Genomic DNA, 26251 nt, shown 5'->3' with positions numbered 1-26251 from the left:
AGCCTTCTTGCTGGATCCTAAGTCCTCATCTCTGGCTTGGAAAATGTGGACATTAAGCGTAATTCATTTCTATTGTATTATAGAGCTATTCATCTTTGTCTCTGCGAGTCTTTCTCTAACTTCCCTTTCATGTATTAATATCAAATCAATGTAATACTGAATTGTAGGAAACATAAATTAAAGAATTTATTTTTTAGTCTCAGCTCAGTTTGTTTGAAAGTCAGTCCCCCCTTCCACCATTCCTTGCTCTAACCCACCATGTCCCTGCGGGCACATCTGTCATATTTTCTAGCCTCTCCCTTGCTTGTTGGAATGTACATTGGAATTAAGTATGTTTAGCTACACAAACCCACATATTCAAACAATGTTAATAATTCCTCACTCCCTTCCCCTAAATTGTGGAGAGTACTTATATAAACTGTATATAAGGAAACCCTTCCAGTTGGCAATGCACAATTTTATAGTGGTCCCTGCCATAGCCTAGTAATTCAGTGAGTATATCTTATGAGTTTGGTTATTACTCATTCAACCAGTTGTAAGCAACATAAACTGAATCTAGAAAACTTAAGAAAAAAGGCATTTACTAGAAGATGTTAGGAGCTTGGAAAATCAATAGGAAAGCTAGAGAACAAAGTAGGAACTAAAAGAGATACAAGAAATAAAGGGAGAGTGTCCGAAGGATCTTCTCAGAGGAGCACCATCAGACTAAAGAGGCTCCCAAAGAGCTCAGCCTCTGTCCCTCAGCTAAAAATTAAAATTCCAGGGGCCCCTGGGTGGCTCAGTTGGTGAAGCATCTGACTGGATTTTGGCTCAGGTCCTGAGATCAAGCCCCATATCAGGCTCCACACTGGGCATGGAGCCTGCTTGGGATTCTCTCTCTCTCTCTCTCTCTCTCTGTCCCTGTCCTCACTCTCTCTCTCACTCAAAAAAAAAAAAAAAAAAAAGAACAGCCAAATTCTAAGAAGGTCATTTGTTCAGCACTTGTGGAGAGAGCCCCTGATTAATAAGCCCGGGAAAGGAAATATTAAAAGTTGAGGAAAATTCACCCTTCATACTTGAGTTCTTAGCACACAAGCTGAAATACCAGCAGTTAGTTCATAAACTATAACAGTAGAATATTGGTCATGTTTCAAAAGGTCTGTCTTAGCATGACATGTACAGCATTTGCTCAGCCCTATCTAGCAATCCTTCTCTGCTGCTAAACCAAACCAATACAGAAACCAACCTCAGAAAAGAGTGAATGACCTTAAGTCATAGGTTAATAAAGAAATGAGAAATTATATCTCAATTTAAAAATTAGTTGACTTAAAAATTTATTAAAGAAGATAATAAAAACAACAAACTTGTTCCTCCAATGGTCATCATCACCTGCCAAAAGTAAGAGCATATGTGGGTGTGTAAAGAGAGTGCCTAGTTTTAAGCACGGTGACTCAGATTTGTATGTACTACCTCATTTAACTGTCACCAAACCCTGAGTGTTAATATTATTGTCACCCTATATTATTGTCAACTGTCAGAGGGATCCCATAACTTGGCTAAATCTTCACAGCTGTAAGGCAATCTGAACGTGGAGTCGGCCGCACCTCTGGAATAGGCTGACTAGACTCAATCACATGGGCTGAGTTTTATAGGAGGCAGGAGAATCGTGTAGTGTAGAACCACGGGCATGAGTTGAAATCTCAGCTTTGCCACTTACTGGCTGAAGGCAAGAAATTTAAACCTCACTTAGCCTCAGTTTCCTCATCTGTGAGATGGGGAGAGTCACACCAGGGTCAGTGTGAGTTGCTGCAAGGTCAGTCCATCCTTGCAAAGAGAAAAGGGGAAATGTCTATAAACTGCTTAGTCATGAGTGCTTGTCACATAACTTACTGAGTATCTGAAGGCCATTTTTAGCTATACGTCTGTGTCCCTTGGTAGACTAGTCCTCGAGGTTCCAATTGTTACTCTGGATATTTCTATCCATAGCACCTTTCTCAGTAACCAGCACATTAACAAGCCCGCATAAATATTTGCTGACCAGAAAGTGTTTGTATCAGCATGCATGCTGCCAAGTTGTACTCTAATATTAGAAAATAAGCTCTTCCTTATATTAACGCTCCTCTCTATTCATTAAAAGAAATAATGCCTATTTTCTACCACCCCACTCCCTGGCCTCAGGCTTCAACTCATGAGGTCAGGGATGGTACCTCTTCTGTTCTCTGTGGATCCTCAATGCTGAGCACAGAGCCCAGTACATAGTGGGAGGTTAACAAATACTTGTGAACTGAATTTTTAATAAACATTTGTGATCTATCTTTCAGTTTATCTAGCACTTTCATTTAAACAGATTTCTCAGCAGAACAAGTTCAGCATATCTCCTTGGCACCAGACTGCCTGGGTTCGAACTCCACCACCATCATTCACTAGCACCATGGTCTTGGGTAATACACCTAAGTTTTTAATGTCTCTGTTTTCTCACCTGTAAAATGAGACTAATAATAGTATTGGGGGGCACGTGGGTGGCTCAGTTGTTTAAGCACCTGCCTTCCGCTCAGGTGATGATCCCAGGGTCCTGGGATTGAGCTGGCATTGGCAGGGGGTGGGGGAATCTCTAAGAGGGAGACTGCTTCTCCCTCTCCCTCCCTCCCAACTCATGTGTGTATGCTCTCTCTCTCCCTCTCAAACGAATAAAATCTTAAAAAAATAATAATAGTATTGGGTTGTGTGTATTAAAATTTTAATTTATATAAAGCCTGTAAAACAGTATGTGAGACATAGTAGGTCTTTAAACTTCAGCAATGAGTAATTTTGTTCGTGGCTGTTTTTTTCCCTTCGCACCATCAGGAATAAATTATTCCAACTGCCTAAATCATCTCTCTTTTCACAGAAGAAAATATGAAAAGTGGCATCTTTATTTCAAAATCCTAAAATCAATCTTCAGAAGAGCAAATCATAATCTCCAGAAACTGACTTCAAAAGCTATTTGTAAAAATCAATGTATTTATAGAGACTCTTCTTAAAATAAAATAATCCTAAATGACTCCAGATATTCTGTAATTTAAAGCTCTTCCAAATCACTGGCGCTGGATCCTTGTCCCACAACATTTGGCATTATTCTTTCCACAAACAAGAACAGCTATATTGACTTGAGGAGAAGCGTTCATTTGCGTAAAAACACAGGCTGGTGGAATTGGGTCACGCTGTCCTCCGTTTCCACCACAACCGTCATCTGCTCTATTACGGCAGAGAGTATGTCGATCTCCACATCCCTTAGCGCATGAACCTGGTGATTAGGCCACACATTACTTGAAAAGTCCAATCACTGTATTTGACCACTGATGCTTCACTACACATTCGAGAGATGAGCAGGAAAACATAAAGGCAATGGCGCACCTGAGAATTTCATTTACCTTCAATACTGTGATGTTCCAAGCAAAGCTCTCGGTCGCCTTGTTGAGTTTTCTTCCTTTCAAGCCTTCTTTCGCCCCGAGATGATGAAGCTCCTCACGGAATTCCATCCCTTTGAAGAAAAGAACATCTAAGAATTCTTACTATACATTTCAGAAAAACGGGCCTCTTATAATGAAAAATTTCCCATTCTTTTCCTCTCATAGTTTTGAAAACCCTGAATGAAATGTTCCTTCCCATTCTGTTTGTCCCCACCAGTGGCTATCCTTAGGGGCAAACGAACAATGACCAATGCATTAGACCAAATTACATTTTAAACAGCCAGGAACCACCAGATAAAGACATCAGAAGGAGGTGAAGAACCAAATTCTTCTAGTAGATTACATGTGTCTTGTTTGTCCTCTACCTGGGTTTTATGTGAAATGGTATACTGTATGACAATGTGGGATGGCTAACCATATGTGATAGATGCACTGATTTTACTTTTCCTTATAAGCCACCCATATGGTTTGACAGTAGATCCTGGAGTCCATATGGATACTGATGTTAATCAATAAATGTTGAGTAAAAATAAAAAGATGTTTTATAAATAGCGTTTCTGGAAACAACTAAATACTGCAGATTTGGGAATGGCCTTAAGGTTATTTTTAGCTCAACCATTTCTCAAGCTTGACTACTATAAAAAATATCACCATCCTCAGAGCTGAGAATCACACTTTCTTCTGGACAGCTTACGCCATCTTTGGAAGGCTATGACTGATAGCAAGCCAAAGTCTCTCTCCCTGAAATCTTTACTCCTTGGTGCTAGCTAGACCCAGACCAGCTAAGTCTAACCTCTTTTCCACTGTGCAACCCTTTAAATCTTTGAAGAAAGATACTCGATAAAATCCACTAGAGTTTTTTCTCCTCCAGATTAAACATTTTAGCCTGTTTCAGCTTTACTAACAATGTCTCTTCTTTAAAGATGACATCCGGGCAGAGCCTCCACATTGCACCGCTTCCTGGAGTTGAGCTTGTAGGGACCTGCATCCAGGAATATCATACTCAAAGGGGGCTTGAAGCAGCCCACACAGGGTAGAGATTTACCACCACCCTCCTTGTTCTAGTTACTCTACTTTTCTAATGCAGCTTAAAACCACATTAACCTTTCTGGCGTTAACACCACAAATATAGCGTATGGTAAGAGCATGATTGTGGGGTTGGACCTATACTCTGGTTCTACTACTTACTAGTCACATAAGTGTGAGTAAGGCCTTGAAATGCTCTGCCATCCAGTTTCCTCACTAGTGAAATGGTGATAACAAGAGAGCTTACCTCAAGGGATTGTGGTTGACGATTAAATGAGTCAATACATACAAAGCTCTCAAAGTAGTGTCTGGCATATAAAAGCATCCTATAGGTACTGTTATTATTTTTGTCCTTTCTGTCAACAGAAATATTTAAGCCTGTGGACCAGTCGGGAAAAAGCACCATTTTTTAAAGTCTAGTCTGGGTTCAGAGGTCAGCTCTACCCTGTGCTAATATGGAATCTTAGTGATTCACTCAATGTCTCAGAATCTCAGATGCCTCTTCTATAAGCTGGATTCAGTGGTGATTACCTTGCAGAATTGTTAAAAGGACGAAGTAACAGTGTGTGTGTGCACAGTATGTCATATGCAAATATATCAAGCAATTATCATTATTGTCATCTTCCTCATCATGATCATTCTGCGCGGGCATCAAGGAAAACAGAAATCTAAGCAAGATAAGAGTACAGTATGCGGATGAATGTGGATATAGATAGAAGGAGGGGTCTCTCAGAGATCTGAGGTAGCCTCAGATCTGTGTACCTCAGATCTGTGAGGTACCCTCACAGATATGTGACCCGTCCCATCCTTAAAGAAAGAACAAATCTAAAATAATGACTAATAAGTGAGGCAAAAGCCTAGGAGATTAATAGGAATAGGGCTCAAATTATAAAAATGAGGTGGTTCTTAAGGGGCAACATGTAGTAAAGGGTTTGGGCAGACTTCCAAGTAGATTCAGAACAGATCACCTTTCTAGGTATCTCTAGACACTCCCCTCTGTGTACATACACCAACCTACTGTCACCTGAATTTCTTCTGTACTAAACAAAGACTTCAGTTTAACTCAAAAGAATAGTTAAACTATGGCACAAAATATTTCAATTTTAAGGGTAGAAATAGAAACTTTAAAAACTACTACAAATTATCATTAAGTTTCTAAACAAAATGGGGCAGAAGTAGGGGGATTACCTGCTTTCTGACACTGCACAATCTTTTCCTGGACTGTATCTGCCATTTCTATGAGAAACCGGCTCTCTTGAATCATCTGTCACAAAATAAACATAAAAAAGTGGTAGTTAGAAGTCCTTAAACCAGCCCATTGGAAGGACAACATACAGAGAGATACTGGCTATCGTGGGGAACCATGGCCTTGACCACAAGAGACACAATATGGAAAGATAATGTCTGCTACAACCCCCATCCACTCTAGCAAAACTACTGTTAGAGTCACCTACTTCATAATTATTTCAGACATGTAATATGCTTGGCACCCCATGGGTGACAAACAAACAATTGTTAAATAAATGTATACACATTCTTTAAGTCCCAGATCACATTCATGAACACCTCTTTCCCACCAAGTGACTGCAGCCTCAAGGCAAGTGGTACCAGAACAACAGCAACAAGAATCGGAATGGAGAATCACCTAGTAGTGAGCTAAAGGACAGCTAAACACATCAATGAAGTTAGCAGCTTGGATTTGGGTGGCCCCAAGAGAGTAGAGGTCTGGTCCTCCCTCTAAAGGGTTCCAGCTCCACTGGCAAGAATGAGAAATGGGACAGGCTTCAGAGCCACCAATTCAACAGAGGTTGTAGGCAATAACCCTGAAATGGTGGTTCCTGCCCTTGATCTTTGGGTAGGAAACAAAAACGTCCAAGAAATACTTAACATACTCAATGAAGTAGGGGAAACAAGAAACTGTTGGAGAGATGGAGAAAAGAAAAACCTGTACCTGAAGAGGGAAGAAAATTGGTAAAGAAGTTGTGATCAGGATAACAGGGGATTGGGGCACTTCTGCAGAAGGAACTGAAGAAAGGTATCCATCAGACAAACCAACACTTCGTGACATCCAGCAGCTCTTCTCCTCTAGGTAAGCATTTTCCCATTTCACCTGCTACTCTGCATTTTGTCCGTCAGAATATTCTGAAGGGAATTCAAGGCAGAAGCCAAAGTGGACATAAAGGTTTTGGGTAAGACTTTTTTCACAATTAAATGCTGTTGAACAGATTGTAGTCTTCTACAATCACTGACAATCTAAAGTGGTTTATGATTACATATTTTCAAATAGAAAAGAATATTGAATCACATGTTTTTAATGCATAACAACTCTATAGGAGTAAAATCATACAATTCATTCATTTAATAATTATCTACTGAGCAGACACTATGTGTAAGCACTGTGGCAAGTATAAAGGGTATGAACCATTAAGGAGCAAAACCAGACATATTTCTATCTCCATGGAACTCAGAGTCCAGCAGGGATGTCTGCCGAAATGGATGAATGGAATATGATAATTAATTCAACCAAACAAAATTGAGTTACTCATATTTTCTGCCTAAAGTGGCAGTTCAAAGTAAGTTATTTGGAGGGTTAAATTGACCATCAAAACTATAAAAGTAGATACCCATGAAGGTCTAGACTGAGTCACACATTTTAACTGCATTAATGCTTTTCAACTCCCAAGAGGAAGTGGAAGGTTAGTGAGTAACAATTTACTAAATCCCTAACAGTAGCCTGACTTACTGCAGCTTCCAAGTGAATAAAATTTACAAGCAGAGAAAGATTTAATATGAGGGCCATCTGATTTAGTCTTTTCTAAGCTTAGAATCCATGCATGTAACATCAACTGAGTTTTATTATACTTTCAAAAGTTATCATATGTTGCCATAGCTAAGTAGTAGACAAAATGTTTTTACAAAACTCAAGCAAGGGAGACATTCATAAATAATGGACACATTTTGTGACTTTACCATAAGCAAAATAGGTAATATAATATACATTTTTATAATCATTTAATTTTAAGACCAAAAGAATCTTAGGTATCACGACCACCCCCTTAATTTTGGAAGGAAGGAAGGAAGGAAGGGAGGGAGGGAAACGTGAAGTGAAGTGAAGTGAAGTGAAGTGAAGTGAAGTGAAGTGAAGTGAAGTGAAGTGAAATCTTACAGGAATTAAGATTCTTGTCTAAAATATAGAGCTAATTAATGATGGTGCTGGAATTAACCCCCCAGTTACCTTGTATCCACTTACTTTCATGAAAAAATAGCACCCCTCTGATTTTGTCTGGCCTGGCCATATTCCTTGAGAGAATGCATGCCTTCACATACATGCTATCTTTTGAGCCTGAAATACGGCATTTTCAAAGTCACCTGGCCATGCCTGTCAGGAAAAACACGAGGGCATGCCCATAATCAATTCATTTCAACAAGATTCAAATTTATCCTTTTTAAGAAAAACCCAAAAATAATAGGATTGATAATTTCCTTTGATGATATCTTGCCTGACATCTTAACTCTCATTTCTCTTGGTTTTGCTTTCAGTAGAGAATATATTCTTTGACTTAAAGAAAAAAAAAAAAAAAACCCTCTTTATTGATTTGTGGCCAGTTTTCTTTGCAGTATATTACTAAATATCTCCTCAGTGTTGATCATAAAAGGAATATACTTCCTTCATCCAAAACACCATACCCTCTTTCTAATAACCTTGAAAGGAAGTGTCATCTTTGCTATGGCTACCTCTTCTGCCTAGAGGTAGCCTAGAGGTTCAATCCCACCTCCACTACTTCCCTCAGGAATCCATTCCTAATGACCCCTTCTTTTTTCATCCGAAATCTCTACCTCTCTCCTGACTTTTTCCCTTCTCCCTACACTTCTTATTTTAAAGTAAGCAAACAGAAACAAGAACAAAATATTCTACTGGCCACTAATCCTCCTTTAAAAAATTAGCCCACACTCATTGCTTTGACTCAAGCAAGACTCAATCAAGAACTTCAAGTTTAACCTTGGCCTCATCAACTACATCCTGGCCCATCCTCTGTCTTCATTCACTCCCAACTCAGCAGCTGACATCTCTGATCATTACTCCTTCTTGATTTCTTGGGCGCATTTCTTTTTCAGCTTCACTCTTTCTCTGACTCCTGTACGACCTCTTTCTCCTTTTTCATATCTCTACATGTAGGAATCTTTTGAGCTGCCTGGTCTCAGCTCTCCGTTCTTTCCTTTCACTCTTCTCTCCTCAGAGTAATTTCATCCATTTCTAGATCTATAAAATATTATTCTCATGCAGATCATTTCAAAGCTGGTGTTCCCAACACTGCCCCCTCTTCTAAATTCCAGATCCATACTTTCAATGGACTACCACAGCAGTTTCCGAAGTAGGGAGGTACGTGCACTCTGGGGCAGGGAGCCCAAGATAATACTTCGAGGTATGAGAAGAAACAATAAGGACTTTTATTCCGGTTTATTTTATCTGTAAAACTAGAACAGAAATTAAGCTTTTACAGGTTGACCCTGCCCTTGCCAAGTCAAGATCAGGTGTCTCCACTGTGGTAAGTGAAAAAAGACAAGGAAGAAGGGAGTTGCACACGGAAGAAGGGCTCACCGCAGCCTCATTTATTGGTTTCTTCCAGAATATTACAACTTACATATGCCTGCAAAGTAGTTGAGCAATACTATTTATAGTGTCTTGTCCTAAATAAACTAAACCTTCCCAGTATGGATTCCTGAGAAGATGAAGATCACCCAAGCACAAGCAAAAACGTGAAGATGGCAGAGCCTCTCCTCATTCCACTCACAGCATGATTTCTTCCTCAGCAACACACACACGTGAAAACGGTGACAGTGGGATCAGATCAACGTATCCAATTACATTAGAAGAGCAAAAAGATTTATTTCTATTACTTTTAAGTAAAACTTTTAAAATCCAATGCTAATTTCTATTCCTGATTTGGTTTTTACTGTATACGTTGTTATGTTATTAAGTTTATATCATTTACAAATGAACACATTCTCAAATTTTTACTGAGGAGTTGCCTATGCTGGGTCCTCTCTATTCACCCCTCCAGATCCACTCTCTGTCATGCTCCGTGCTGGGGAGGTTGGTCTCTGCAGGTAGCATCAAGCAGGCTCCCTTGCCTGTGACTTCTGTTGGGATGGCCAAGGGAACCCATCAGCAAGGGATCACAGCAGGAGGCAGGAAGAGAGAAGGCTTAGGATGGTTACTCCCTTGACCATTCCCTCCCTGTTGGACTGTGGCTCCATAGCTTCCTCTCTACAAGACCACAGCTCCTGTCGAGTGGCCCCTCTCTGCCCAGTGCAGATATGACTGTGTGCCTGAATGGCTCCCTCCCCTTCTCCTTTAGGCCTGGGAGTAATGACAGCTTTGCGCTGTTGCTATTGTTGGGGTGCTCACCATCTACTGTTGCTTCTCTACTGCTTACCCTTCCTTTTATAACCAAACCCCTCATTTACTCCTTTAATCATACCTTTGCTATCTGCAGAGAACAAATGAGGTAGAGATGCTTAGACTACCAGATACCTGTGCCTGTAATTTCCAGCATTCTCTGTCTCGTCCAGACATCCAGGTTCAGATCTCCAACATTCTCTTTGCCTCACTGCATCCAGAAGATAAGCTCCTACATTTTGTCAATCACCAAGATTTGCCTAACCTGCCACTTTTATCCCTTTGTTTCCTTCTTTAATCATAACACTCCTGGTTTAAGTCCACTCTCTGGACCATCTTTCAAATTCTAGTTGCATCTCAAATGTCATCATTAAAAATATGCTCTTCATCTCATTCACCGATTCCCACCCCAACTCTAGCCAAAAAAAAAAAAAAAAAAAAAAAAAAAGGAAAGAAAAGAAAAGAAATATCTCCTATTTTCTTCAAATGCTCACAAAGCTCTCTTGAAGGCACTCAGAGGTGGCTTTGAATCCCTGCTCAGCTACTGGCAGGTTCTGGTTCTTCCCACCTTACTCCTTCTCAATACTACCTTCAGAATCATCTTCCAAAAACATAGCACTGGTTACTTCCTGGCTTTATCATTTTCTCCTTTGCCTATTGAAGGAAGTAAAAAAAATTTTAAACCAGAATTCAAGTCTTCCCATTTGCCTCAGCAGCCTTTCCGCCCGTGGCTTCCTAATCCCCCTAGAACCCTATATGAATCGCGCTTCTCCAAATACAGACCCTACTTGTTCCTCCTTCTACACATTTCTTACTACTAGATAAGTCTTCTTAAGTCAAAAATCTTACCAGCTTTCAAGCCCATTTCAGTGCCCCCCCCTTCCACCGCTGCCCTGATTTCCCTCTCCCTCTCGCCTCCATATTCCAACATTCTATTTTTTAGTCTGTTTATAAAATTTCTTATTTTCTACTTCAAACTGCAATTATTTACTTACATTATCTCCCAGCCTTCATTTGCCCCAGGAAATTGTGATCCCATAATCCCAGTATATCCGGGACTTATTCACCCTTACAGCCACATAGTCATCAATTCATTTATATCATCACTTTTCCCCTTTTCACTGTGGGATATTTATTTCTTCTACGTATCAATTACCCACAATATAGTATTTTATTTACTATTAATCATTTCTCAAACCTATACTTGTCTTTTAGAACTTTTCTTTTTTTTTTTTTTTTTTTTAAGATTTTTCTTTGAGAGAGAGTTGGAGGGAATAGGCAGAGGGAGAGGGACAGAGTCTTTGAGCAGACCTCATGCTAAGCCTGGAGCCAGTGTCGGACACTTAACTGACTATGCCACCCAGGCATCCCTGTCTTTTGGAACTCTTATTTCTCTTTTTATCTCTAGTCTTTTTTCTAGATTTCTCCATTTTTCTATAATCTTGCATGAGTTGACTTTCAAATAAATACAAAGCTTTTAAGAGGATTAGACCTATAGTCAATGTATTACTCAAGTATTAGAAAATACAATGAATTTTTAAACTTTATTACTAGGGCACCTGGTTGCCTCAGTCAGTTGAGCATCCGACTCTTGGTTTTGGTTCAAGTCATGATCTCAGAGTAACGGGATGGAGCCCAAGCTGAGCTCTGTGCTCAACAAGGAGTCTGCTCGAGTTTCTCTCCTTCCTCTCCTCACTGCTTGCTGTCTCTGACTCTGTCTCTCTTTCAAATAAATCTTTAAAACAAATAAATAAACTTTATTACTTATTTAAGGTAAATTAAATCGAGAACCAAAACATTCAACAAATCCCATGATTCAAGTTCTCTTCAAAATCCCCCAAGTAAATATTTGTTAACCTTATAGTAAGAAGCTTGTTTTTTCCCTTGTCTAAGAGATCACTTTGTAAAGAGCTAGTCAAGTATGATTTAATTTTCAACATAGAAGAGCATCCCTATGAGATTACTTAGAAGATAACCTGAAATCCTTTAGTAATAAGATTCATAAGTATTACTCTAAAATACTCATCATTAACTTAAAGTCACTACTCAAATGGACTCCTCTCATGAGAGCTTTTGGTAACAGCTTTCATTGCACTTAGAAAAAACAATTTTATTCTATTTCTGCAACTTTCAAGTATTAGTAGTTGTAGAGAAGACAAGATGGATGGCCAATTACACCAAGATGGATGGTGTAATTTTTTTACACCAAAAATTCCTAACCACATTTTTTTTTAATTTATTTTCAGCATAACAGTATTCATTATTTTTTCTCCCAACCACATTTAAATCAACAATTTCAACCTCTCCCATTGGTTTATCTAAGTTGTAAAGAAGGAAAAACAATCCATTTGAATTTAATCTTCTTCCTAGGTCTCTACAGATCCTGCCATAAATGAAATATAAAGTGCTAAAGCCAAGGAGAGAAGGTGAGAAGCAGGTCCTCCTATAATCCCAGAGCTGGGTAATTAGTGTATTTAGCAAGTGAAGGCTGGGTTGACTCCATTGAATCTGGGAGTGTCCTGGATTTACATATCTGACGTCTCCGCCTTAGCTCCCAGTTGCCTTTGCAACTTGTTAATACAAAGAGCTTTTGTTTGGTTCTGTCACATGAATATCTCCTAATGGATCTTACTTACTTACTAAGGCTTTGAGTCTAAAAGAATTAGGGGACTAGGGCACCTGGTGGTTCAGTGGGTTAAGCCTCTGCCTTTGGCTCCAGGTCACCATCTCAGGGTCCTGGGATCAAGCCCCACATCCAGCTCTCTGCTCAGCAGAGTGCCTGCTTTCCCCTCTCCCTGCCCACTTGTGAACTCTCTCTCTCCATCTCTCTGTCAAACAAATAAAAAATAAAAGATTAGAGGTCTTACCTGGAAAAAGATTAGCATTACTTTAAGCATTAGACCTGTCCTGAACAAGGTTGTGTAAAGTTGTCAGTTAAGATCAAAATCACTTATTTAAAACAAAAGTTTTACTGAAGGGGAAGTAATGCTTTTACTCAGAAGTGGATGAAAGTGAATAAGCTGTCCTTTCAGCTCTTCTCAATAAGGAATTGCCTAGGGTCACTGCAGAGTCAATGAACTATTGAATGGTACTGAAAAGATGAACTCTCGTCACACCAAGACTCATAAATCTTCCATAGATTCCAAATTTCTCCTGATTATATCCAAATTCCTAGAATCACAGAACCTTATATTTAGAAACACCATAAGGACCACCTATCAGAAAAAAAAATGAGCCCCAGATGGACTTTCCTGAAAGTTTTAACTTATGTGTTATAACTATTTCACTGGTGAGTGAAATAGTTTAGACTAGAACTCAGGCTCTTGAAGAAAAGATCTAAGCTTTATGAATTGTGATACTGAAATCATTTTAAAATATAGAATTTCTATTGCAAGTAAAGGTCAGTGACAAACATTAATAATGTAAAATTTGCCGAGTAAAGTATCATAAAATTATATTTTGCCCTGACTCCTTCACCTTCTAAGTCTAATTTGCAAAAGGCACCAACCACATAGTCTTCCTACCAAGCCTAGAAAGAAATGTACTCAGAGGCATCCACTGCTCTTTCAGTAAGGAGTTATCTAATTTGGAAAGTTAATTACTTAAGAATATGCCCATCTGCTCTAGACCTATTTTGTTCTCTCCTCTTAAGAAGACTGAAATAATTAAACTATCCCTTACCTTCCTTCTAACAAAACACTGGGTTTGAGTTTTAATTCTGTAGATAATTTAAAATAAGACCTAAATTTGATCAAACTCAACACCTTTTAAAATCCGATTGCTGTTACATATATATTTGCCAACTAGAATGAAGATAATTTCCTTTAATTTTTAATGTCCTTAAAATTTTTAAATCAGATGAACTATTAATAAATTGGCATCTTTTGCTTTTAAGCAAAGTCAATCCTATGGAAACTGTTACTTTTTGGTGAAACAGGTATACACACAAGGCCAGAACATTTGCAAGCTCACTGGAAGTTCACTGCATTTGATGTATACAACAAAGTATTCTCTATCCTGGGACTAGCTCTGAGTCACATTTCCAAGCCTGAATTAAGATGGCATAGGACAAGAGAGCTCACACAGAGCAGGTCAAAGGATATTTGTCTCCACATCCATGATATTGACAGGATTTACTTCAGGGAGCTGCTTTCTGGATAAAGGGATTATCTCACCTTTTCTTCAGTTGTTCTACTTCCAAGATATAGTGTTTGGCTATATCTTGAATAATCATTAAAAATGATTACTTTTAGCCCACTATGATTAACATTAAGTTCATTCATAAAATTATCAGGTTACTAACCATCATGAACCATCTCTAGAACTTTCACTTGAGCATTCAGAAATGCAAAGCAAAATTTGAAGACACATGAAATGTGAATACAGCCTATAATGCAGCCAGTTTGTTGTCCAGGGTTCTTAGGACCCTGGTACCAAGCGGAAATCCTAACAACCTTTGAGATGCTGACAATTTCCCCAATACACAAAAAATGTACCAGAAGACATTGCCACAGCCACAATTAGAGGGAGTTTCGGTGCACTAAGCATATGATATCTTATTTATCAATAACCAGCTCTATTTTGGCACCTGCCAGCAGGCTGTTCTTTTTCTGCATTCCATTACCATACAAGCCAACATACTTTCTGAGATGCGGACTGATATAAAGTTCCACACAAACTTCACAATGAGAGAGTGATGGAAGAAGAGTGTCTATGACTTACTAATTTCAATTTAAATTGATTTCAATAAGCAAAACTGCATGGGGAAACTGGAGATATACCACATCTTTTCCATATCCCGAGCTTCAATATATCTTTGTAATAACACTGACAGAAGAGAATGTATTTAGTCCAACCCATTATGGATGGATGAACTGATACCTACCAATGTACTGATTCCACTGCAAGACTAATTAAAGATAGCAATTAGCTATTTTCACTAGAATCCTGGTCATGCTAACATAATCAACTACTCTCCAAATCATACCCCAACTGACTTAGTAAAAAATTAAATAACCCTTGACCCATGTTCTCTACATTGCTTTGATTTCTCTTTAATCTCCAGAAAATCTGTTGCTCTTACCATAATAAAGTTTTAACTTTTATGTTAATGTAAAATAATTCAGCACAGAAGTCACCCTCAGAGAACACTTTGTGTTTATTTTTACACTTATGATCTCCTGTAACTATTCCACTTCTGAATGTTGTATTCAAAATACTAATTACCCAAAAGTTTTCACATTAATTTAAAACACTGAAAAAGCCCAAATACGTAAAGCAATTATGCTTTCTTGATGATGCATGAAAAAGTAGACAGGTAGGAACATTAGAAAAGTAAAATTCAGCTATCTAAAGAAAAAAGTTATATAAAGGTTAGACAGTATTTTTCTTTTAAAAATTAGTTGTAAATCGGGGTGCCTGAGTGGCTCAGTGGGTTAAGCCTCTGCCTTTGGCTCAGGTCATGATCTCAGGGTCCTGGGATCAAGCCCCGCATCGGGCTCTCTGCTCAGCAGGGAGCCTGCTTCCTCCTCTCTCTCTGCCAGCCTCTCTGCCTACTTGTGATCTCTGTCAAATAAATAAATAAATAAAATCTTAAAAAAATAATAAAATAAAATAAAATTAGTTGTAACTAGGGACTTCTCACTTGCATCTGCTACTCCTTATGAAGGATCTATCATAACCTGAGAATGTGCTGCCCAAGAGTAATGAGGACCATAGGTCCTTGAATCACCCGCTTAGTGCACTGGAGTAGACATTGGACAAAAATGCCAGAAGGTCCTGAACAACCTTTGTGGGTCCTCTTTACAGAACGGGGTGGTGAGTGAAAATAAGAACATTCAAGAGAGAATTTTTAAAAAAGTTCTTTGTAAATCAACTCCGCTGAGCATGGAGTGGAATTTGGGGAGTGGTCTATTACAAGTCACTGTGAAAAGTGCATCATAGTACTCAAGGTCCTCAGACTCCATCCTGCTCTGGACATAAAATATCATCTGCTCCACTATCTGGACCTTGTATGTCTCCGTTCCTGCCCTTTTAAAATTTTTTTTTAAGATTTTATTTATTCATTTGCAAGAGAAAGAAAGAGAAACAGAGAGAGCACAATCAGGGGGAGAAGCAGAGGGAGAGGGAGAAGCAGACTCCCCACTGAGTTGGGAGCCCAACATGGGGCTCCATCCCCAGGACCTACAGATCATGACCAGAGCTAAAGGCAGATGCTTAACCATCTGAGCCACCCACATGCACCTGTTCCTGCCCTTTTTAGGAGAAAGTCCTGCTTTCCTACCAGGACTTCTGTTCCTAAAGGATAGAAATTTTAATTCAGAGAATTTCATCTCTCTAGCAACTTGTACAGTAACAGGTATCCAAAATGTTTGTTGAGTTGACTAATCAAAAACCTAATGACAGGGGGTCCCTGGGTGGCTCAGTGGGTTAAGCCTCTGCCTTCACTCGGGTCATGATCTCAAGGTCCTGGGATCGAGCCCTGAGCCCTCTCTGCTCAGCAGGGAGCCCGCTTCCCCCTTCTCTCTATGCCTTTCTCTCTCCCTATCTATAATCTCTATCTATCAAATAAATAAATAAAATATTTAAAAAAAAAAAACCCTAATGACATATACAAAGTGATACATGAGAAGAGAAAGTGTTGTTTTATGATCATAAAATATACACATTCTCATTTCATTTTATTTATGTTTGTCTGGAGTCAAAGAGCTGTCAAGGTTTACATCTGGCTCTCTATGCTGATACCTGTCTCTGTTTGCTCATCTGTGTATTGCACAAAATCTACTAAAGTTCTTTATATTTGAGATGCATTGAATGTTATGAATAAGCTCAATAAATGAATCTTTTTTAATGTCAGTTTTGTGAGAAATCAGGACAAAGATCTGGACTTAGATTGGTGGAGAGGGAATTAAGGCTCGGAAGGCCTTCTAGGGGCTACAGAATGGAAACGCAAAGGATGGAAAATGAAAAGGAGATGGAAAACACAGCAGCGTGAGTAAAGGCGACGTTCCCACAGAGAGAATGGAAAACAGCCAGCACTGTGGAAGGGTGAAGACAAGTCTAGGTTAAAAAAATCAAAGAATTTGAGGATGATTATTCCAATTGTTGAAAGAGGGAAAGGTAGAGACTAAATGAAGACAAGTCCGTCGGCTGAAAACCTCAAGCAGGGGGAGAAGAGAGTCTGGTAAGAAACTTAGCTAAGACAATGTAAGAAAAGGGGTACAAAAAAGAAGGAAGGAAGAAAGGAAGGAAGGAAGGGAGGGAAAGAGAGAGAGAAGGAGGGAGGGAGGAAGGAAAGAGGAAAGAAAGAAAAAGGAAATGGATACCTCTGAGAAAAACCACGAGGAAAGAAACAATGGATCTCATTAATATTGAATTGTAAATTAAAACACTGCATGGGCAACCTTAAAAGACTGGGCAGTGAGTGACTCTATGACTGCATTGCCTAGTTCAGTGGATATTTTCTTAGAGAAAGTGAAAAGCCAGAGTGGGGAAGGGAAGCCTGCTCTTTCAAAGACCTGAGGGAAAAAAATCACAAGGCAATCAAGGGACGGGCCTCTTAGAAATGATACCCTGGTTTTCAATGAAATTCTTAATACAGTTTCTGAAAACCCATCCTAAAGGCCATATAGAGGCACCGAAACAGTAGTACAGGGAGTGTAAGGCCAATGGCCCTCCGCTGTGTGTCTTTGGTCCGGGAAGGAGGCATCAACTCTATCTTCAGCTTTTACGCCTTGTTCTACTTCCTTCAGTTACTGATTAATAATGTTCCCAGTTTGCTTTAGTGCTTTTCAGAAGCTGTCACATCCCACCTAGGCTGGGACATGTATCTGATAACAGCAAAATCACCTCTGCTTCTGCTGCCCTGAATATCAAACATAGCTGCATCCGTATTCGGAGTCAGAGGGAGATCGTAGTTCTCAGGACAAATTGTAATTCTTTAAGCAACCCCACTCTGACCTAACCCAGACTCGGGGAACACTCTGTCATTAAGATCTCTTCCTTTTCCCAGGTAAAAATCCCGGGTAGGACAGGAGCTCTTAAATTCATTCAAAACTACCAATTACTGATAGTTCAATGTGTTATTATTCACAGAAATTTTTTTTTTTTTTTTTTTTTTTGCATTTTAAATGAGATTAAAAAGTCTTCAACCAAAGGAATTGGTTGTAATTTTGAAATTCCAAGTACCAGTGAGCAGATAGAAAATGCATGTTTTAGTAAGATCTGGAATAGGGAAAAGCTGTCCTCTGAAATTATGCCGCGTAAATAAGCCCACTCTACTATGGATATATTTGGTGTTTGATTTCTTGATGTCAACACAGATACTATAATAGAATTACTAAAATGACTTTTAAGACTAAATTTTTAAGACCCTCAAGAGGATATATTTCCACATATTACCAGTGTTTGGTAAGGAAGAGAACCATCTCAGGTCATTAGGGAAAAGCTAAATTTAGCAAAAACCCGTGCAGATGAACTCCGGGCCAATGTTTTCTAAAATATCTTCACTTCATTTCCTGTTGATAAGTAGTATTGTTTCATACACTCGGGTTGATTTTCAGTAAATGGAGGTTACTAGTTGCCTGATTTGTTTCTTTTGAGGATGAAATAAGCCAAATTTGTATCTGTCTGGAAATGAGTTCAGGTCTTTCTTTATTCTACGTGTACTGTACTTTTTTTTTAGTGGTTACATCTTTTCCTCTTAGCTGGCATCTATATAGTTCAGTACCATTTTTGAGGAATCCAAATATTTAGGTGATTTGAGTTGAACATTCAAACTGCTCATTTTTGGGGTACCTGCCCCCTTACCACCACCGCCACCCTGGATTTGTTTTCTGCCTTAGTCATCCAATTTTTTTTTTTTCTTTTAATAGTCTGTAAGGAATTGTTTCAGACTTTATTTTTATGAGAAGTTTTAGGTTTATGTAAAAACTGAGTTGAAAGTACAGAAAATTCCCATAAACACTCCAAGCCCACCCCCAGTTTTCCTGCTATCAACATCTTTCTTTAGCATGCTATATTTATAACAACTGATGAGCCAATGTTGATAGAGTGTCATTAGCTAAAATCCAGAGTTTACACTAGGATTAACTCTTTGTATTATACATTCTATGGGCTTTGACAAATGCATAATGATACGTATCCACTATTACAGCGTCATATAGAATAGTTTCAGTGTCGTAAAAATCCTCGGTGCTCCACCCATCCATCCCTCCCTCCTCACCCCCTCCTGACCCTCCCCCTGGCCCCTTGATCTTTTTACTATTCCATAGTTTTGCCTCAGTCTGTAGGTTTTCTAGCTGTATGTTTAAGACAGGGAGCAATTTGGTTAGTGTGTGTCACAGAGGTAAAACATACAAGATTGAAGGATTTACCATAAAGAGATCAACTACACTATTTTCACCAACAACAAATGCTTCTATTTACTTTTTATTCAACTGACATTAAAGGTCACATAGTACACGCCAGCCCTGTTTTCGAGGCAAGAGGTAAGAGTAATAAGCAAGACAGACAGGGTCTGTGCCCTCAGGAGTGTGCATTTAAATCAAAGGGTGAAGGAGGACAGAAATTCAACAAAAAGTCAAGCAAAATGTTTTTCAACCCTGCTAAGTAGGACGATGGAAATAAAACAAGGTTACATGGTAGAGTGACAGGTGGGGACAGTGGTAAGGGAAGATGTCTCTGACGATATGATATTTGAGCTAAGAATTAAGAGATAAGAAGCAACTATTCGTGCAACAAGATTTCAGGCAGAGGGAACCACAAATAAAATAACCTAGAGATGGGAACAAACTTGGAAGAAAGAAAGGAAGGAAGGAAGAAAAAAAAAAGGCCATGTGGTGGGTTGGGTGCAGTCAGGTAGTGAACAGGAGAGTGTGAGGGTGAGGTTGGGAGAGGCAGGAGACCTTGGAAGAGGGGAATGAGATAGGTACGCAAGGCCAGATCATAACTTCACAGTAAGGAGTTCCCGTTTTATTTTAATGGGAAACCACTGTAGGATTTTAAGCAGGAAAGTGACAAGATCCAATTCTTGTTTTTTAAAATGGTGGGCACCTGAGTGGCTCAGTTGGTAAAGCATCTGCCTTCAGCCCAGGTCATGATCCCAGGGTCCTGAGATGGAGCCCTGCACTGGGCTCCCTGCTCAGCGGGGAGCCTGCTTCCCTCTCCTCCCTGCTCACCTTCTCTCTTGCTATCTCTGTCTCTCTTAAATAAATAAATAAATAAATAAACAAACAAACAAATAAGCAAATAAAATCTTTTAAAATAAATCATTAAAATAAAATGATTACTCAATCTACAGAATATTTTAGAAGTCTTCTTTAAAATAAATAATAACACTGATATATCAAGAGCATTGAAGATGCCGACCAATACAGTGCAAATCCTCGAAAGTAAAAATGATATTTTTACATTCAAGGCCAATATCGTTACTTGTATAAGTTCCCACCCACGTTACCCCCAAAAGAAATAACCCAACAGAGCCATCAGTAGAGTTTCCAATCACTTGCTGGGTCTGCTGAGTTGACCGTTTAGCATAGGGATATTTATATTCAGTTCCCTACCAATATGAAAAACCATTTCCATAGGGAACTCTAAATGAAGATATCATTGTATCTTCAATGATATTTCTGCTTTCTACTGTAGCTCTTACTGAAGGTTTGGAAAGCCATGCTATGTCTGTAATTACAAACTGCATTTTAAAAATACAAATGAGAAAAGGCTGATGTCCAGATTTAGCTCCAGCAGATAGAACTGAAAAAACAAAATAGCATTGGACACTTGGGGATGTGAAATGGAAATTGGCCAAACATAGTCCAGGTGCTTTTCTGCTTATTCCAAGACCAGCTCCAGGGGACCAGCTTCCCCTCCCAAGGAATGATTTTTCTTTCTTAGCTTCACAGAGAATTGGAGGAATAAGTGATTTCAACTGTCTGTCTCTATGGCAACTCGTACCCTAATTTCACCTCTTAGATGGCAATTATACCTACTCACTGAATAGCTTTCAGGCCCCACTTTTATGATGAAAAGATTTATTTCATGAAAAATGAGATGTAGGTAATAGGTGAAGTTTCCCCCAGCAACCATGGAGTACAGTTTATAAGCGGTGTGATCATTCAGAAGCGGAAAGCATTCTATGGGTTTTTGTTTTTGTTTTTTTCTTTTTCAGTTGTAGGATGTTTATCCCAAATGTCTTTCCTCTACTTATTTTTTTAAGGATAAAATATTATTCTTTTTTTTCTTAATATTTATTTTTTTGTTCAACTAAGGAAATTAGTTGGGTTCATTGTAAAGAGCTCGCAAATATAGAATAAAAACTACAAGAGCATAAACAAGAAAATAAAGTTCATTCTCCTTACTTAAAAATAATCACTCTAAATATTCTGTTAACATTTTAGATGTGTGATGTGTATACATATAAATACACTTATATCCTAGAGTGTGTAATTTTTTTGTAGCTGGACTTTTTCACAAAATATGTTATGAGAAGTTTTCCATACCATTAAATATTCTTCGAATGCATGATTTAGTGGCTTCAAAAGAGTCCATAATATTGGTTTACTGTATTTTACTTAACTAATAGCTCTATGTTGATATTATTAAACATAAATATATTATGTATTATTGCCTTAGAATAAATCTCAGAAAACAAATGCATAAATCACATAGGATAAACATTTTAAATTATATTGCCAAATTTATCTCCCCCCAAATTATACCAGTTTATTTTCCTAGTAGAGGTAAATGGATGAAAGTATCCATTACCTTAAATTCTTTATCAGAGATAATATTTTTTAGTCCTAATGAGAGAGGGAATATTTCACTATATTTCTTCAATATCTTTAATTTAAAACTTATTTTAAGGCTACTTATGTTTTTAGATTTTCTTTTTTTTTTTTTTTTTAGGGGTGGAAGAGATACATGAATTTCTTATTCACCTCTGAAGCAAAGAATATTTGTTATCCCCTAATAACTCTCCTCTATTTCTTAGTAACAGAAGAGATAACTTTTAGCCGGACACATGGACCCTTGAAATAAAGACATTTTCCATTCTCCTTTGTAGCTAAGTATAGCTATGCATTAATTCTAGGCTGATGAAATATAAGCAAAAATGATCTATGCTATTTCAGAGAAATGTCCTTAAAAGCAAAAAATATGCCCTCTATTTCCTCTTCATCATTCTTCATGGTTGGAATGCAAAGGTTATGGTTGGCGTTTCAACAGCCATTTTGGACTACAAGGATAAGGATCACACTATAGGATGGCAGAGCAGAAAGCTAGAGGGAGCCTAGGTTCCTAAGAACTTTACAGAAGTTCCATCCTAGAAGGCTGGTCTCCAGGTTTTTATTTGAAAGAGTAAAACTGTACTTTTAGGCCATGATTGTGTTGTACTCTTTTATCAAGCTGTACTTAACACCTTACTGATGTAAGATATTTTTCTCCATATTTTTTTTCTTACTGATTTTTTTTTCTTCAGAGATTTATTTTAGAGAGAAAGAGTGAGCAAGCAGGGGGAGGTGAAGAGGGAGAGAGAGAAGCCTGAAGTAGACTCCCCTCTGAGCTCCATCCCAAGACTCTAAGATCATGGCCTGAGCCACAATCCAGAGTCACCTGCTTTAACCGACTGAGCCACTCAGGTACCCCTTCTTACCAATTTTTGAGTGCATTTTCTATTTTAAAGATAGGTACACTTTATCTGGTGTATTTGTTACAAATTTTTCCAGATTTTCATTTGTTCCTTATTTTTTTTAATGGAATTAGGAGATGCAAAAATATAATTATTTTTAAATTTAATTACTGGGGCGCCTGGGTGGCTCAGTGGGTTAAAGCCTTTGCCTTTGGCTCAGGTCATGATCCCAGGGTCCTGGGATTGAGCCCCACATTGGGCTCTCTGCTCAACGGGGAGCCTGCTTCCTCCTCTATCTCGGCCTACTTGTGATCTCTGTCTGTCAAATAAATAAATAAAATCTTTTTAAATTTTTAATTAAATTTAATTACTATATAAATCACATTATATATTTAAAAAATCTAACAGTATTAGCTCAGAAATATAAATTCCAGGGGCGCCAGGGTGGCTCAGTCAGTTAAAGGTCTGCCTTCCGCTCAGGTCATGATAGTCAATGTCCTGGGATTGAGCCCCTGCATCTGGCTAACTGCTCAGTGGAGTGTCTGTTCTTCCTCTGCCTCTGCCCCTCCCCCTACTTGTGTTCTGTGCCCTCTCTCTCTCTCAAAAAAGTAAAATCTTTAAAAAAAAAAAAAAAAGAAAGAAAGAAATATAAATTCCAGAGAAACATTTTGTCCCAAACATCACAAGGCAGCCCTGAGAAACATATGGCCATTTCTTATAGGTACACATTAAATGGTTATGTTGCAGGCCAAAGTCATTTAGATGATGGGAAACTGTGTATGTTTTTGAAGACTTAATAATTCATTCCTTACTGATGCAGAGAATTTCTGTCGGTAATCTATGGGGCTTGGGGTTCAAAGCATTGCCCCAGAGGTCTTCACTGGGGCTTAAGGGAACTGAATGGACCAGCTCTGCCTGCCACCCCAATGTGATTTATTCATCAGAGTTCCACAAAAGAGCTCCTGCCAGTTGATTCCCTGACCCCTCTCTCCCCCCACACACAGATAAGAAATCTAAAGTCACAATTTCCTACCAGATCATAAGCGGCCAACATTTTTTTCTGCACATCTGGAATTGCCCCCAGAGGCTCCAGATAAGGGAAGTTGTCTTTCATCACAAGAGAGACTGAAGGAGTACTGTCACTGGTGATGAGCCGAGAGGACAGGGTCAACAGGCACTGCTTCAGACTGGCAGTTGGAGGAAGTCCACACAGTTCCTTAATAGACACTATGGCATTCTGTGGGGAAGCAAACATGGAATGAGACTTCTGACCACATGACACATCACAGAGCCCTTCTAGGTTTAAATATTCATTAAAAGTATACCCTCTGATACATATGTGATTTGGAGGAAACTGGATTATAATTAACCAGAAGCATCATGTGTACCGAGATAACACACAGAACTAATTCACTATTATACCTCATCTTTGTCAATTTTTAGCATCTGCCACAAAAATGCCATAAAGCAGCTGATTGTGAACCAAGGCTACACAGCGCTTTTCAAAGCAGAGCACTGGCATATTCACACACATTAGCCTTGGCTGGTTGTGCATATCTTATTCCATTTGTAGTATGATGATCTGATCATAAGAACATGTCATTATACATTGGAGTGCATCTCCTTTGGGCTTTTCCCCCTCGAGGTACCAGGTACCAGGCTGCCAGTACCCACCGCCATGCATTCGACTAACCATCAATGGGATTTCTTTGTCATCCCGTCAGAAATGCACCTGGCAGATGCACATACTAAAACAAATTTCATGTAGCGCTACATTTGTCCATGTTTTACAGGCTTTTAAAATTCATTTGAAATAGAAATTATAACTATTACACGCTTTATTAACAGTGAGCAGTACCTAACCTATTGCATGTCGAATGAATTTAACAACAATGTTGGTATTTCATTTTTCTACAGATTAGGCTCCAAATAATCCTTAACCCAAAAGACTTTATGTTGAGATGATATAAATTATCAGGATTACCTGGGAAACTTTATCATAACCAACTCTCCTTACTACACATTTTAAACACACAGTATGTGTAAAGGGTATATTTCAGGAATTACATAGAAATAAATAAAGTCAACATCTAGCTTTGCGCAGTGGCAGTATCATAGCCAATGAGGTTTATCCGAGGCGTGGTTATTGCTAATTGAAACTTCTAATACATAAAGATAAGAAATGATGTATGAGTAATCTAATACAGGTATTTATAATAGTTTCATATTATGCCAGGAGAAAGCCAGATAGACAATGCTAATATTTGGAGCCTGTTTTTAAAATAATGGCTAAGACAACCAATGTTTACAATCTAAGTGTTCATGTACAATTCACATACCATACTGTTTTCCATTACTTTAGCTAATTAAAATTGATTTTAAGTCTATCCTGGAATTTCTCTGTGAAATAATGTAAAAATAAAGTATTCACCAAATTACGGGTTTGAGGTTCAACATCACCTGATTAAAAACCATGAGTGATCATGTGTTTTGGTGGCAGGCAATTCTGGATTTAAAGACCAACATTCCTATTTAGGAAATCACATAACTTCTTCAAGCTTGTTTTCTATCTTGAAAATAGGGATTTTTTTTTTTTTTTTTTTTTTTTTTTTTTGGTGAGAATTACTATTTAAATGTTAGCTAGGGCTCCTGGGTGGCTCTGTCGGTTAAGCATCTGCCTTCAACTCAAGTCATGATCCCAGAGTCCTGGGATCAAGTCCCACATTAGGCTCGTTCTCCCTCTGCCTCTGCCTCTCTCTCTGTCTCTCTGTCTTTCATAAATGAATTAAAAAAATAAAAAATAAAAAATAAATAAAAAACTTATTTTTTTATTTATAAATAAAGCTCCTTTATAAATAAGGAGCTGCATTGGAAAAAGTTCTTCTCTTGTTGTGCTCTCAGAGTGCTACTTCTGCTACCAATCAACACCTCTTTGCACATTGCAGGAACTTAGTACTTGTGGTTTGGTTGTTTCTCAGTAACATGACCCTAGAATAAGTATATTCTAGTAGCCAAGAAAGAAATTGGCAACCATCTCTGACTACAGGCATTCATGAAAGAAAAGAAACTAACAATGAATTTCCACATGCCAGGAGCAGGCAATTTACATATACTGTCATTTAATTCTGATAATTATTCTGTAATGTATTACTATTTTTCTTACTTTATGTGGAGAAAACTGATGATCAGAGATCTGAAATAATTTGCTCAAGATCACAAGGGGATAGAGTTTAAGCCATAATCAATGATCTTTCAATTAAAGCACTTTTCTAAGGGAAGACTGCATAGTTTTCAACAAGTTCAAGTGGTGACTATTGTTTGTTTAGTTGTGTTTGTTCTGGTGGGGAGTAATTTATTCTTGCTGTTTTCATACACTTAATTAAAATAACTTAATAGGCATTGCATTTCTTTTTAGGACTTTAAATTCCCTTTCACGTTCGTATCTGCAAATATTGAATATATATACTTGTAATTAGTACTGTCTGTATATAGATAATATTCTATATGTTGTGCATACATATAATATTTTATATTTTATTTTGTTCACATTGTTTCATATACACAACCCCATATTGATTTTGTGGCAGGGATATTTAATGGATCTATAAAGCATTTATATTAACTGGTTTAGTTGAGGTGGAATTCAACAGCATTCATTCACAATCAGATACATAAAATATATCTGCTTTATCACAGGCCAACACTTAATTCAGTAGTAGTGGCTTTATACAACTTTTCTGATAGTTTTTTGAGGAATCAGATCACTAGTAA

The 26251-nt window shown here is 38.2% G+C and overlaps 1 protein-coding gene and 1 pseudogene across 3 annotated transcripts in view; one reads left to right on the top strand and one right to left on the bottom strand.

Moving 5' to 3' along the window:
* The window catches only part of PLCL1 (phospholipase C like 1 (inactive)), a 355288-nt gene that overhangs the window by 66106 nt on the left and 262931 nt on the right, over window positions 1-26251 (bottom strand). For 2 of the 3 annotated variants that reach the window (XM_059393137.1, XM_059393135.1), the window contains exons 3-5: window positions 23514-23717; window positions 5643-5718; window positions 3390-3517 (exon numbers count right to left, since the gene is read on the bottom strand). In XM_059393137.1, coding sequence (XP_059249120.1) covers window positions 3390-3517; window positions 5643-5718; window positions 23514-23717 — 408 coding nt within the window. The remainder of the gene's footprint in view (window positions 1-3389; window positions 3518-5642; window positions 5719-23513; window positions 23718-26251) is intronic. The other variant, XM_059393136.1, reaches the window with a different exon arrangement.
* LOC132014655 (U4 spliceosomal RNA) lies at window positions 24573-24722 on the top strand (annotated as a pseudogene).

The sequence above is a fragment of the Mustela nigripes genome, chromosome 3, assembly GCF_022355385.1.
Source record: "Mustela nigripes isolate SB6536 chromosome 3, MUSNIG.SB6536, whole genome shotgun sequence".
Lineage (NCBI taxonomy): Eukaryota > Metazoa > Chordata > Mammalia > Carnivora > Mustelidae > Mustela > Mustela nigripes.
Note: the sequence above shows the minus strand (reverse complement) of the source record. Positions and strands in the feature narration are given on the sequence as shown.